The sequence below is a fragment of the Borostomias antarcticus genome (assembly GCF_949987555.1).
Source record: "Borostomias antarcticus genome assembly, chromosome: 35".
Taxonomy (NCBI): Eukaryota; Metazoa; Chordata; class Actinopteri; order Stomiiformes; family Stomiidae; genus Borostomias; species Borostomias antarcticus.
Window position 1 is genome coordinate 161,758 of NC_140268.1, and position 14,945 is coordinate 176,702.

General features: G+C 43.1%; 3 protein-coding genes across 3 annotated transcripts; 2 read left to right on the plus strand and 1 right to left on the minus strand.

Moving 5' to 3' along the window:
* Positions 1 to 29: 29 nt before the first annotated feature.
* Positions 30 to 4,525, plus strand: LOC311327988 (inactive serine/threonine-protein kinase 19). Its single transcript, XM_084461100.1, has 7 exons — positions 30 to 122; positions 338 to 427; positions 1,192 to 1,337; positions 1,897 to 2,132; positions 2,417 to 2,514; positions 3,922 to 4,069; positions 4,339 to 4,525. The coding sequence occupies exons 2-7, from the start codon at positions 340 to 342 to the stop codon at positions 4,382 to 4,384; spliced, it is 762 nt and encodes a 253-aa protein (XP_084317226.1). The 5' UTR covers positions 30 to 122; positions 338 to 339; the 3' UTR covers positions 4,385 to 4,525.
* Positions 4,526 to 6,314: 1,789 nt separating this feature from the next.
* LOC311327976 (ras-related C3 botulinum toxin substrate 1-like) lies at positions 6,315 to 11,162 on the minus strand. Its single transcript, XM_084461087.1, has 6 exons — positions 10,885 to 11,162; positions 8,491 to 8,562; positions 7,867 to 7,984; positions 7,469 to 7,531; positions 6,945 to 7,104; positions 6,315 to 6,479 (listed from the first exon to the last, which is right to left on the minus strand). The coding sequence occupies exons 1-6, from the start codon at positions 10,917 to 10,919 to the stop codon at positions 6,349 to 6,351; spliced, it is 579 nt and encodes a 192-aa protein (XP_084317213.1). The 5' UTR covers positions 10,920 to 11,162; the 3' UTR covers positions 6,315 to 6,348.
* Positions 11,163 to 11,845: 683 nt separating this feature from the next.
* On the plus strand, positions 11,846 to 13,477 carry smim10l3 (small integral membrane protein 10 like 3). The gene is made up of 2 exons (XM_084461104.1): positions 11,846 to 12,150; positions 12,600 to 13,477. The coding sequence occupies exons 1-2, from the start codon at positions 11,971 to 11,973 to the stop codon at positions 12,618 to 12,620; spliced, it is 201 nt and encodes a 66-aa protein (XP_084317230.1). The 5' UTR covers positions 11,846 to 11,970; the 3' UTR covers positions 12,621 to 13,477.
* Positions 13,478 to 14,945: the final 1,468 nt, after the last annotated feature.

Here is a 14,945-nt window from a genome sequence, read left to right on the forward strand (position 1 = left end):
CAGCAGAAGAAGAAGGAACTGTGGTTGGACGGGATTTGTTTTGTTATGAATGAAACTCTTTTGGGGAATGAATTACTTCTAAAGCAATGTTAGATAATAATGTTAATGTTATATAATATCAGGTATGTATGTGCTTTAACACTCTCTCTGAATGAGCATTAACAACCAGATATGAGCTCGTTATCTCATGTTTAGAGCAGCTGTTGCTGATTGTATTATCAAGCAGTGCCTGAGCTAACTTACTAGCACTAGCTATATAGATAATTATTATATTATTATTATTATTAGCACTAGCTATATAGCTGATTCTATTCATTTCACGATTCCATTCTTACAGTTATGAATAGAAAACGGGCTCTCATATCAGACACTTTCAAAGTGAAGAAACGGAGAATTGGCTCTGAGAAGTTTGGAGCTGTGAGTGATGGTATGTATGGTTATATATATATATATAGTATGATGTGATGTCAGTGATGGTATGTAATGGTTATATATATATATAGTATGATGTGATGTCAGTGATGGTATGTAATGGTTATATATATATATAGTATGATGTGATGTCAGTGATGGTATGTATGGTTATATATATATATAGTATGATGTATGATGTGATGTCAGTGATGGTATGTAATGGTTATATATATATATATATAGTATGATGTGATGTCAGTGATGGTATGTAATGGTTATATATATATATATATAGTATGATGTGATGTCAGTGATGGTATGTATGGTTATATATATATATAGTATGATGTATGATGTGATGTCAGTGATGGTATGTATGGTTATATATATATATATATATAGTATGATGTATGATGTGATGTCAGTGATGGTATGTAATGGTTATATATATATATAGTATGATGTGATGTCAGTGATGGTATGTAATGGTTATATATATATATATAGTATGATGTATGATGTGATGTCAGTGATGGTATGTAATGGTTATATATATATATAGTATGATGTGATGTCAGTGATGGTATGTAATGGTTATATATATATATATAGTATGATGTATGATGTGATGTCAGTGATGGTATGTAATGGTTATATATATATATATAGTATGATGTATGATGTGATGTCAGTGATGGTATGTAATGGTGAGCTAGCTAATGTGATCTAAGATGAGGATTATTCTAGAAGACAATCCTAACCTGTTCCTTCTTTCAGAGGGACCCCTGGACGTCAAGGCCTCCTTGCAGTACCTTATGAATCTATTCCCTCGGAAACTCTTCAACGATGCCCTCCCTCAGATAGTCCTGAAGCACCAGCTCTACAGCCTCCACGATGACAAGACTCTGGTGGACCGACAGCTGGTAGAGTACAGGCACTTGGGACTCTGAAAGGAGTTTACTTGGGTCACATCAATCAATCAATCAATCAAAGCTTTATTTGTATAGCGCATTTCATACCCAGAGGCAACACAATGCGCTTTACAGAGAGCAAGGGAGGTGGGCATACGACCCACTCTCTACATATTCCAGAGGGAAGCAAAAAAACAGTAATCACCCGGGGGCCAGATAAGTGAGCTGTAAAAATTCTTCCCTGACCCCTCTCAACAAGGCGATGGAGCAAGCTCCTGGAGTATGTTTGTCTACCGGCTAAGAACATTTATAAAGCAAAACATTACATTAAATTACATTTCAGATTAAGAGAGGCTAAAAAGCATTATAGGAGAGAGAACATTCTACGGACATGCTACGACATCCACAGCAGACACAGGGGTATCTATCGGACTCCGGGAGGTCTGCTGGTGACAGTGGGGCATCTACTGGCCCTGGTTAGAAGATAGGAGGGAGAGAGAGAGGCACTAGGGAGAGGGAAGGCACCTAACCTAACTTGACAAGGCATTCTCTCCTCTCTCCTCCCTTTCAGAGTGAATTGAGGGAACGGGGCGAGCTGCTTATGTTCCAGCTAGGCTTTGACTCGGACGCGTTTGGACTGGTGTTCACTGCGGACTACAAGGCCAAGGTCATGGCGGTGGAGGAGGGAAGAGAGACCAGAGGGACAGTGGAGAAGTTCATGGAGAAAGTGATACCCTGCTGCTCTGTCTTGAGCTTCAACAAAGACAAGATGCTGAAGGAGTTTCTCTTCACGGACTCCGAGATAACGTACAAATTAACTGACGGGTTTTCTTCCTCATGTCTCTGTAACACCCCTCATTCTGCGGGGCCTGGTTATAAAGCCTATTCTTACATTTATATGAATATATACGATCCTACTCCTAATCCGTTTACTTTTTGACTGTAGGGCAGTGTGCACCCTCTAATCAAATGTCCTCTTAAATATTTTGTCAGATAATGTCTGAAAGGCTCTCATTTGTGTGCCTTTCAAGAGCCTTTCAAAGTCAGGAAGTGACACCCAGATACCATCTCTCCATTCTCTCACCATGCAGGCAGCTTGTGAAGTCGGGGGTTTTGACCGTGAGAGACGCAGGCAGCTGGTGGCTCTCCATTCCAAACTCTGGCAGATTCACCAAATACCTCATACAGGGTGGGTAGGGTAGTACAGGGTGGGTAGGGTAATACAGGGTGGGTAGGGTAATACAGGGGGGGTAGGGTAATACAGGGGGGGTAGGGTAATACAGGGTGGGTAGGGTAATACAGGGGGGGTAGGGTAATACAGGGGGGGTAGGGTGGGTAGGGTAATAGAGGGTGGGTAGGGTAATACAGGGTGGGTAGGGTAATACAGGGGGGGTAGGGTAATACAGGGGGGGTAGGGTAATACAGGGGGGGTAGGGTAATACAGGGTGGGTAGGGTAATACAGGGTGGGTAGGGTAATACAGGGTGGGTAGGGGGGGTAGGGTAATACAGGGGGGGTAGGGTAATACAGGGGGGGTAGGGTAATACAGGGGGGGTAGGGTAATACAGGGGGGGTAGGGTAATACAGGGGGGGTAGGGTAATACAGGGTGGGTAGGGTAATACAGGGTGGGTAGGGCAATACAGGGGGGGTAGGGTAATACAGGGGGGGTAGGGTAATACAGGGTGGGTAGGGTAATACAGGGTGGGTAGGGGGGGTAGGGTAATACAGGGTGGGTAGGGTAATACAGGGGGGGTAGGGTAATACAGGGTGGGTAGGGTAATACAGGGGGGGTAGGGTAATACAGGGGGGGTAGGGTAATACAGGGGGGGTAGGGTAATACAGGGTGGGTAGGGTAGTACAGGGGGGGTAGGGTAATACAGGGGGGGTAGGGTGGGTAGGGTAATAGAGGGTGGGTAGGGTAATACAGGGGGGGTAGGGTAATACAGGGGGGGTAGGGTAATACAGGGTGGGTAGGGTAGTACAGGGGGGGTAGGGTAATACAGGGGGGGTAGGGTAATACAGGGTGGGTAGGGTAATAGAGGGTGGGTAGGGTAGTACAGGGTGGGTAGGGTAGTACAGGGTGGGTAGGGTAGTACAGGGGGTGTAGGGTAATAGAGGGTGGGTAGGGTAATACAGGGTGGGTAGGGTAGTATAGGGTGGGTAGGGTAATACAGGGTGGGTAGGGTAGTACAGGGTGGGTAGGGTAGTACAGGGTGGGTAGGGTAATACAGGGGGGGTAGGGTAATACAGGGTGGGTAGGGTAGTTCAGGGTGGGTAGGGTAGTACAGGGGGGGTAGGGTAGTACAGGGTGGGTAATACAGGGGGGTAGGGTAATACAGGGTGGGTAGGGTAATACAGGGTGGGTAGGGTAATACAGGGTGGGTAGGGTAGTACAGGGTGGGTAGGGTAGTACAGGGGGGGTAGGGTAATACAGGGGGGGTAGGGTAGTACAGGGTGGGTAGGGTAGTACAGGGTGGGTAGGGTAATACCCAGTCTGCTGTCTAGCTGAACATTGAAAGCCTTTCTAGTGAGTTATTAGCAGTCCTATGCTAATGGGGTAATTGTTTGTTTGTTTCCACACCCCCTCCCCCCTCAGGTCGTAAAGCTGTTCTTGGAATGGTCAAGAAGTCCAAATATAACGAAGTCTTAATGACAGACCTAGAAGAGCGGCGCCCGAACTCCCAGGTCAAATTCCAGATGAAGTACCACGTACACGACATCATCGGCGCTGAGTTAGTAGAATGGTAAGATTGGACATAAGTGATTGATTGATTGATTGATTTTATTTATTTTTAAGACAGGGACAAGGTACAGTAGACATTTACCCTATAGAATAGGGAGAGATGCACTTTACAAGGTTATAGCTAAACAGCTAATTTCCACCCGCAGTCACTGAGCTAAGTAAATGTAAATAAGTATGTAAATATGTAAGTAAATGTTCCTGTTTAAAGACTATATGGGTAAATGTAATGTAATTGTGTGCTTGAGTAAACTGTTCTTTCTTTTCCCCTAGTATACCCACAACTTCCGGAAAGCTATTACGGTTTGTTGATGCCTAACTGTCCAGCGATGACTTCTGGATCATTACCTCAGATACCGGAACCTCTCAACAAATCTGCTTGAGTTACTAAAAAAACTGAATTTCTCACTGTAGCCCAAATTGGCTAATTATGCATTTTATTTATTGCCTTACATTTGAGTTTTTATTTTGGAGGTTTTTTTTGGGCCAATTGTACAAAGTAAAACCTTGTGGGTTTATGAAATGCCAACTGTGTGAAATATCTTTAGTAAAGGTGACTTGATGACTTGGTGTACAGTTGTTCCTTTTTAAGTAAATGAAAAGAAACATCAGTTTTGTTCAAATTTATTGGATTTCTCAAAAAAAAGTGACAATAGATTTATCCATAAAACCAAAAGGTTACAAAATTGGCTTTGAGTTAAGAGCACAGCTTGATGCCAGAATACAACAGTTAGATCACATGTACTTTAACTCCTGTTCTAGTAGTTCAAATACATACAGTATGTAAATACGCAAAACAAATATATAAATGTAGTGATCCTACATCTTCAGTATATGCTGCACGTTGCATGCTAACAAAAAAAGCTAGACTTCTGGTGAGATTAAGGTAGCGTTAATCGTTTGTAGTAGGAGGTAATGAACATTATAATATTCATAGTGTTAGTTTTAAAATACAGTGAGCAATGTGTAACTTCATTGAGAAATATAATGCAAAATAGCCAATTCACATGATTATAACAAAGGATGAGTATAGACAACATTGCCAGTAGCTTTGTAACCATATAGGACTTCAGGTATAAATGCTCTGCTTACTGATATTGCTTACCCAGTAGTGATTCTATAAATCAAATGTGCTATTCACTAAAATAAAAACATGAAAGGTAATGGCTGCACAATGGTTTCTGATAAATGCCCAGACCATTTAAAGGTTCTCCAATCCTGTCGTCACACCAAACAATCCTAATATCCAAAATATTTGTAGAAAAATCACATGCTTCGAATCTCTCGATCAACATTTGAGTTCAGACCCAGGAGAATGAATTTTGTAAGGGGAGGGGCGTATTTTGGACAGGTCCCATGTGCTTTGAGGAAAAATAAATACTGAACGGACATGCTTTTAGACTTCAGTACTATTGGCACAAACAACGTCCATCGTCCTAACCCTTCATTCCACAATGAAAGAGACCAGTGCCTGTTCTCATCGTTCAGTCTGCAATGCCAGGAACTACGCCTAAGCCAATATCCCTCACCTTACTGACTTCCTGCTAAGGACTGACTGAATCATTGGGCTGGTAGGAACTGAACCTTCTGGTCCCTACTTGTAAAACTAGAGCGCAACACGAGCACTTTGAAGTAAAAGAGCCTCTTCAGAATGTTTCTGTCCACTTTCACTTCCTCATTTCCAACGCGCCTCACACATTTCCTCCCCAGAAACTGTTAACGTCATCTTAACCACAGGCTGCTGTGCGTCACGCCAAGTTGTTATCTGTACTTCCGTAAACTTCCAACATGCAGCAAACGTTTTTGCCATCTTCTGAACAGTACACATTTTTATTATCTGCATTTTGGCAACGACTCTCCATTCATAACAACTAAGACTGTAAACAAACAAGGACCACCAGTGGAAGAACAAAAAAATTTAAAACTTTCCACGATCCTTTTTGCAAAAGTTGAAATCCATTTTTATAAGGCCTCAGGAATTTCTTAGTTGTATGTGTGTGTGTGTGTGTGTGTGTGTGTGTGTGAGTGTGTGTGTGTGTGTGTGTGCTCAACTATGGGACTGGGTGATTCTTATCAATCCCATTCCCGACCCAATGTTCAACTTTTACAAAGGAACAGTTTGTTAAAAGCATTGGAGCTAGGAAGCTAGGAGATGATCTGAAGTAAAATGCTTTGTGTGTCTGTTTTCCGTACCCCCCCCCCCCCCCCCCCCCATCCCCCCTGCTCCCCCCCCCCCCGATGTTGCTGGGTCCCCCGTTCTGTTGCTTCCTCTTGCAGGGAGGCTTAGAGCAGGGAGCACTTCCTCCTCCTCTTCTTCACGGGCGGCGGGCAGAGCACGGCCCGGATGGCCTCGTCGAACACCGTCTTCAGGCCTCTCTGGGTCAGGGCCGAGCACTCCAGGTACTTCACCGCCCCTGAAGACACAGAGACAGAGAGATGCTTAATACCGCTCATCAATCAATCAATCAATCAATCAAAGCTTTATTTGTATAGCGCATTTCATACCCAGAGGCAACACAATGCGCTTTACAGAGAACAAGGGAGGAGGGCATACGACCCACTCTCTACATATTCCAGAGGGAAGCAAAAAAACAGTAATCACCCGGGGGCCAGATAAGTGAGCTGTAAACATTCTTCCCTGACCCCATTCAATGATTCATTCATTCATTTTTGGAAATCAGTATCGATACCCAGCCCTAGTATTGATGTGTTGCATAACTTGGCAGTCATGTAATTAAGGTTACAGCAAAAAAAAAAAAACAGGTTTTAGTAACACTAACCGAATAGATATTGAATCGAATCGTGATAATCGATTCTGAACCTTGTGAATCGGAATCGACTCGATCCTCAGCCCTAGTTGTTATTGCGTGAACACTCACCGATCTCCTTGGCCATGGCCAGGCCCTGGGGGTACGTGATGGGCGTGAGCTTCTTCTCCTTCAGCTTCTCGATGGTGTCCTTGTCGTCCCGAAGGTCCAGCTTGGTGCCCACCAGGATGATGGGCGTGTTGGGGCAGTGGTGGCGCACCTCCGGGTACCACTGCAGAGAGACACCAGACATTATAGGACACTGCAGAGACACATCAGACATTATAGGACACTGCAGAGAGACACCAGACATTATAGGACACTGCAGAGACACATCAGAGATTATAGGACACTGCAGAGAGACAACACCAGAGATTATTATAGGCCACCAGTCACAGGTGGTTTCAAGGTATCTACTTTAGTAATGACATGTTCCTATATCTAACATGTACTGCTAACTATATGAATCGCTCACTTCACCCATTGTTCTATATTAGTCATGAGTCGTTGGAATGATACCGTATTGTCACACGTAGGCCCTTCTTAACAGTCGTGACGGTTAGGGAAGGAAAGTCTTGTGGCAGAGCAGGGCATACCTTGGCACGGACGTTTTCAAACGAGGCGGGGCTGACGAGCGAGAAACAGATCAGGAAGACATCCTGGTGAGAGAGAGAGAGAGAGAGAGAGAGAGAGAGAGAGAGAGAGACAGAGAGAGAGAGAGAGAGAGACAGAGAGAGAGAGAGAGAGAGAGAGAGAGAGAGCACATCTCAACAACTTTCATCATGACACGGCGGGGGAGGGGGGGGGGGGGGGGGCAGGGTTATAGTCTGTCTGCTTGGCAACTACAAATGTTTTCTATAACTTCTTTGTTTGGTCAAGACAAGCCTTGCTATTCAGACTATTCCATAACTACGCCAGACACTTCAAACATCAAAGTAGACTCGCTGACAAATATCCCATTTCGACAGAGACCAAAGCATTTTAATCGTCTCACCGTCTGTGGGTAGGACAGTGGGCGGAGTCTGTCGTAGTCTTCCTGGCCCGCTGTGTCCCAGAGGCCCAGGTTGACCGGTTTTCCGTCCACCATCACGTTGGCAGAGTAGTTGTCAAACCTGCAGGTTTCAATAGAAGGAGTGCGGGCATCAGATAAATATGGACCATTTTTCACATGATGAGAAGGACAAAAAAAAGTTGAGTGGACACTATTATTTTCAGAAGGGAATAAAAGAAACACATAAGGGCAGCTGTAGTAGGTACTGGTAGTAAGAAGTAGAAGTATGCGATTCGGAACGCAGCCAAGTAGTCAGTAGTAGTAGTAGTAGTAGTAGTAGTAGTAGTAGTAGTAGTAGTAGTAGTAGTAGTAGTAGCAGTAGTAGTAGTAGTAGTAGTAGTAGTAGTAGTAGTAGTAGTGGTAGTAGTAGTAGTAGTAGTAGTAGTAGTAGTAGTAGTAGTAGTAGTAGTAGTAGTAGTAGTAGTAGTAGTTGTAGTAGTAGTAGTAGTAGTAGTAGTGGTAGTAGCAGCAGCAGTATAAGTAGTAGTAGTAGTAGTAGTAGTAGTAGTAGTAGTAGTAGTAGTAGTAGTAGCAGCAGTATAAGTAGTAGTAGTAGTAGATACTTACACTGTAGGGATGTACTCTCCAGGGAAGGCGTTGGTGGTGTAGCTGATGAGCAGACATGTCTTACCCACCGCTCTGGATAGGGAGGGGAATCATGTCAGTAATCATGTCACAGGCACACAGCACACAGACCGAGGCAGTTAAATGACTTTCAGATCGCCTGCCATATCAGATATGTAGCTACATTATGTGGGTTAGCTGGTGGATTCAAAGACATTGTTAGGTTCTCTTCCATATTTTGACTTAAAGTTACACCACAAGGGGTCTTGGTATGCAAAAAATATCTATGTTCAAACATTGGTAATATCACAAAATATAGATATGTATTTATTCTGTGTTCTGCAAAGCCTCTAGTCCTTAAGTCTATAACATGAACCATGTCCATGGATTAGTCTAGTTTACATTGAATTAGGCTAGGTTTAATTATTCCTGATTGTATGGGCAAAATCAAGTGTTCAGCTGTAGCTCTGAGACTTAATATCTCTCCTACTGCTGCAATGTCTACCACACCCAAAGTGAGTGTGTGTGTGTGTGTGTGTGTGTGTGTGTGCTCTCCCACAGTCAGTGCCTCAACAGCTTGGATGCAATCTAGGTCAAGCACGCCCTGTACCATCATGTACCACGATCAGAAAGATCCCTAAAACTGTATCTATTAATGCATCAAAACTAACAAGACAAGACCAGGTCTGATCATCCATATGGACAAGACACAGACCATCCATGCACAACAATGACAAAGGAAGTCTTTAAAGTGAACAAGTGCTCTACCAGGGAACTATGCACCAAAGACTAAACTATGCACAAAGCAAAACTATGATATACCTGTATGGGAGTTTCAGAATTGTAAAACCTCACACAGACTAGCAATTACACACTAATGAATATGCGAGTTTAACGGCGTTCATAAATCACACCATAGTGGGAGGAAGGGAAAAATACCACATATATCGGTGTGTTTATTAAGTGACTCAATGTATACATTTGCATTTGTGTTTGTTTTCCAAAGTCTTGAACGTTGAGTGGGCATGGGCAGGGCTGCACCCTCTACGGGCTCGGTCTACTACCTGGAGTTACACCCTCTACGGGCTCGGTCTACTACCTGGAGTTACACCCTCTACGGGCTCGGTCTACTACCTGGAGTTACACCCTCTACAGGCTCGGCCTACTACCTGGAGTTACACCCTCTACGGGCTCGGTCTACTACCTGGAGTTACACCCTCTACAGGCTCGGTCTACTACCTGGAGTTACACCCTCTACGGGCTCGGTCTACTACCTGGAGTTACACCCTCTACAGGCTCGGCCTACTACCTGGAGTTACACCCTCTACGGGCTCGGTCTACTACCTGGATTACAAGGTTCAAAGCGCATGAACCCATGAAAACAACGTGAGGACATAATAAGTCCCTCTTTTAGCACAAGAAGAATAGTGACGCTACGCCTCGAAGAAAAGTCATTAAAAACCGCATTCAACGTTAAATTGAAATGACACTTTTGAAATGAAACTTTCCATTCCGTTCCAGGGAATAGTCCGAACCCAAACTCATTCATGTTTTACTCATAATCTCTGGGTCAAACCTCCTAACTCCTAACACCTAACTCCTACCTCCTAACCCTCATACCTCCTACCTCCTAACCCTCCTACCTCCTAACCCTCCTACCTCCTAACCCTCCTACCTCCTAACTCCTAACCCTCCTACCTCCTAACTCCTACCTCCTAACCCTCCTACCTCCTAACCCTCCTACCTCCTAACCCTCCTACCTCCTAACCCTTCTACCTCCTAACTCCTAACCCTCCTAACTCCTAACCCTCCTAACTCCTAACCCTCCTACCTCCTAACCCTCCTAACCCTCCTACCTCCTAACCCTCCTACCTCCTAACTCCTACCTCCTACCCCCTAACCCTCCTACCTCCTAACCCTCCTAACTCCTACCTCCTACCTAACTCCTACCTCCTAACCCTCCTAACTCCTACCTCCTACCCCCTAACCCTCCTACCTCCTAACCCTCCTAACCCTCCTAACTCCTAACCCTCCTACCCCCTAACCCTCCTACCTCCTAACCCTCCTACCTCCTAACCCTCCTACCTCCTAACTCCTAACCCTCCTACCTCCTAACCCTCCTAACTCCTAACCCTCCTAACTCCTACCTCCTAACCCTCCTAACTCCTAACTCCTAACCCTTCTACCTCCTAACCCTCCTAACTCCTAACCCTCCTACCTCCTAACCCTCCTACCTCCTAACCCTCCTACCTCCTAACCCTCCTACCTCCTAACCCTCCTACCTCCTAACTCCTCCCTGATCTCTAGACCTGCGGTTACACGTTAGAACTTCTATTAAATGATTTATACTACTATAAACATGTCTGCCCAAGTAACGTTAAACTTTGAACCACTTACCCGTCCCCCACCACGACACACTTGATGGCCTGCATGTCTCCTTACTTACCAGCTGTGTGCTAACGGCTAACGGCTAACTCGGCTAACGGCTAACTCTGCTAACTTCCACTCTTTAACCGAACTTGAAAACTCTGTAGAAAGTCTTAAAACAACTCAGCTGTTTTTAAAGTATAGACCTGGCTTTCATACAACTTGTCAGTTGTGTCCAATTACTCTCGATTCAGGTTTATTTATATAGTTTAGCCTCATTCCCATCTCTCTCTCTCTCTCTCTGGAGGTTTATAACAGACAGGAGCCCCACCCCTGAGTGACGTCACTACGGTGCGTCGCCCAAAGCTGTACTTCCGGCGCAGACGCCCACGCGCTCACCCCCAGACACAACGACCTAAAACTATATTAACTATTACCTAAAACTATATTAACTATTACCTAAAACTATATTAACTATTACCTAAAACTATATTAACTATTACCTAAAACTATATTAACTATTACCTAAAACTATATTAACTATTACCTAAAACTATATTAACTATTACCTAAAACTATATTAACTATTACCTGGGTGTGTGTTTGTTACAACTGAATCTGTCAGGGCCCCATGAATCCTGAAGCACTTACAAACACACGTAACAGTGAGTCTCATCCATGACCACGATCATACAGCCACTCAAACTGAAGTACCTAGTATTTAGTACAATAATAGCGAAATAGACAGTTCCAAGCATATAGAGGCAGCACGAGCATTAAGAAGACCTTATCATAAATAGGTTACACTTTATTTTATGTTTAATTATGAAAGACACACAACTAACGTTAATGTCTGGACCTAAAGTTGAGAGATCATGGATGTATGAGGTGCGGCTTCTTTTGATTGTAACACCAAAATATGACGACGAAATACCATTACAACTTCCGGGGGTCACACAGTTAATGTTCCGAATGAAACAGGAAAGAATGGTTGGGGTGGAGCTCGTCAGGCAAAAATGAGCTTCAGACAATCATGGAAATATGAAGTGTTTCATGTTATTAATTAGCTAGCTAGTTTCAATAATTGGGTTTGATTGCTGAACCAGACATGGTCTTATGGCGGGTCTGTCGTATTTAGTGTTACGTTTTTCGGGGTCCGCAGGTCGGACTTATGGAGTGTTTTCTAAAGGACTGACTCGGACTCTGTTGATATTCTTTGATCTCGCATGGAGACTCAGAATCAGATTCCCTTATCTCTACCTCATCGCCTCCATGATGTTCAACGTGAGACTGCAGGTGGGTTATAAATACAAATGCTGCTAAATCAGGCTACTGAGCTACATCTGTGTTGTAGTGGTTGTCATCCAATAACGTTTCAAATACCGATACTATTGGCTAACGAGCCTTGAGAGTTATTGTTTTTTGATTCTAACTCGCATACAATCCTATCCTATATTGAACTTACATACAATCCTATCCTATATTCAACTCACATACAATCCTATCCTATATTGAACTCACATACAATTCTATCCTATATTGTTCATACAATCCTATCCTATATTGAACTCACATACAATCCTATCCTATATTGTTCATACAATCCTATCCTATATTGTTCGCGACTCCCTTCTCGTTGCTCATAATGATTCTGCTGTGTTTCATCTGTGCAAAGTCATTGGATGTCAGAGTTTCGAGATATTATTGGCATTGCTTGACTTCAGTTCTCCTTTTTCCATGTGCAGGTCCATATCGAGATTCATTGAGTAACTGCCACCACCCAGACCGAGGAGACCTCTTCGCATTAATGTGCATTGTCAACGTGTTCTTCCTAAAGACACCCAGCTGATTCCACTCAACCCAACCATGTGGTCGAGGAGGGCACTAGTTTCAGGGATGGGTATGACTATGTGCAATGTGAGAAGACCGTTGTCTCAGCCAGACCTTGTCATGGGAGCCCAGTGCCTTTACTGGGGGAGGACACTGTGATGCTATCATCCACAGCAGGCACGAGTGATGGTGTATTATTGATAAACATTTCTCACAGCCAGTTCGATGTCTGTCACACGTGGAACCACCTATCTGGTCCGAGGAGGGAGGGAAGGATGACCAGGGGCTTTTTCACCGCCTCAGACGCGAGGATTCATGAATGGAAATGATGCTGACAATGGAATGAATGTCTCCGGATCTTTCTCTCATTTTCCCCTTCATTCTCAGAGTTATGAAATGTATGTTTAGTAGCACATTCATCTGGAGTCATCTCAGAAGGGGAAACTGTCATTAAAGTTCCTCTAGTTTAATTCTTGCTCAATTCTTCCTCCTCCTCATCTCTCCACACAGCATGACACAAACCAGTGCATGTCTTCTGTTCCCAGTGAGTTTGCATCTACTCGCTGCTACTGTTTTTAATGTGTATTGGTTTCATGGAGGAGCATGGCCTCATGCATTTATACAGTCTCTCTCACTCACACACACACACACACACACACACACACACACACACACGTCATAATTCTTTGTGTCTTTCAAGTTGTTGTGGAACTAGACGACGTGGCATAATAATGTTACCTTTGAATGATTTTGTGTCGGACATGTTTTAAGCCGTACGTCTTTTTGTCTGTGATGAAATTGTGGGTTTTGTCGATTCTTAGAGTCCCTGTATTAAAAGGGTAAGGATTGTTTTTGGATTTTACCTCCTTGGAAACAATAAATTATTAAATACTATGTAGGGTAATGGTTACTGTACCTCTTTATGAGCTTCACGACACCGAGTAAATTATTTTCACTGGAATAACCGAACCACACACTCAGACCAAGCTCCTTTTTCAAGGGAGCCCTGATTACAGAAAATAAAAAACATGTAATGTTGGATATTACATTGAGATGAGTTTCATAAATAGAATCCATTCAAATGATTGTCAATTTACACAGTCCATTTGTATCACATTATATCCTTAATCAGGTTTGGCCAAATGAAACGTATGTATCCAATTTCAGTGTATCCTGTAGATCATGGGTTCCCAAACTCCATCAATGTGGGCCTCCCCTCTGAAAACAGTGACACCCGCGCCCCCCCCAACCCCCCAAATTTGTCCATCAAAAAAACTACAACCTTTAAAATCACGTTTCATTCATAAAAATCATAAAAATCATTTTTTTTCTAACCATCCCTCCACGCCTCCCCTGAATGTCTTTGGGGCCCTCAGGGGAGGCCCGCCTCACAGTTTGGGAATGCCTGCTGTAGATAATTATATAACTACAGGAAGTTTTACCAGCTCAGAGGAGACAGATTAACTATTCTTGAGACAATGTCTGATAAATGCAGGATCTCCGGGTGATGAGGGATGTAAAGGTTACCCTAACCCAGTATGGGACTTGATGGAGGATTGCTTTATATACAGTACATACACTTTATATACAGTACATACACTTTATATATAGTACATACACTTTATATACAGTACATACACTTTATATACAGTACATACACAAGAGCCGGTGCTGGGTCCTTCTGTCCGTCCTTTGGTGGACGTCCTCCTTGGTTAGGCACGTCCACCCCACTGCCTGATATAAAAGGCAGTGATTTGTATGAAACTTAGCACCTGTATAAATGTAGTGCTGAATGATATATTGAATCTGTTACAATAATGTTCCCATACAGAAGGAGTGAATGTTGCTTATACTATTTTCTTTCTACAGTCAACTAAAAAGCATTACATAGTCCTATAGAAGAAATCTAGTTTAATTGTTATCCTGTGTCGGACCTGGGAATAATGATAGCTATCTGATTCTATCATTTAATAAAAACATGAGATTATGTGTGATTTAGGTCATTCATTAAATCAAGTCAGATTTATTTTTGACATAGGCCTACACATTATACAGGTATAATGTAATTGCTTGCTTCTAAATGTGCTTAAAAGTAGAATTAAAAAAGTAATTAAGAAAGTCAAGTAACAATAAAAATATAACAATATATAACACAAATATAAAACACAAATACAAAATATGTACAAGACTTGAAAGCTGAAACTCTCCTCTCTTTTACATTTACATTATTATTGAATGTGCATCTCAGAGAAAGAGTCCAT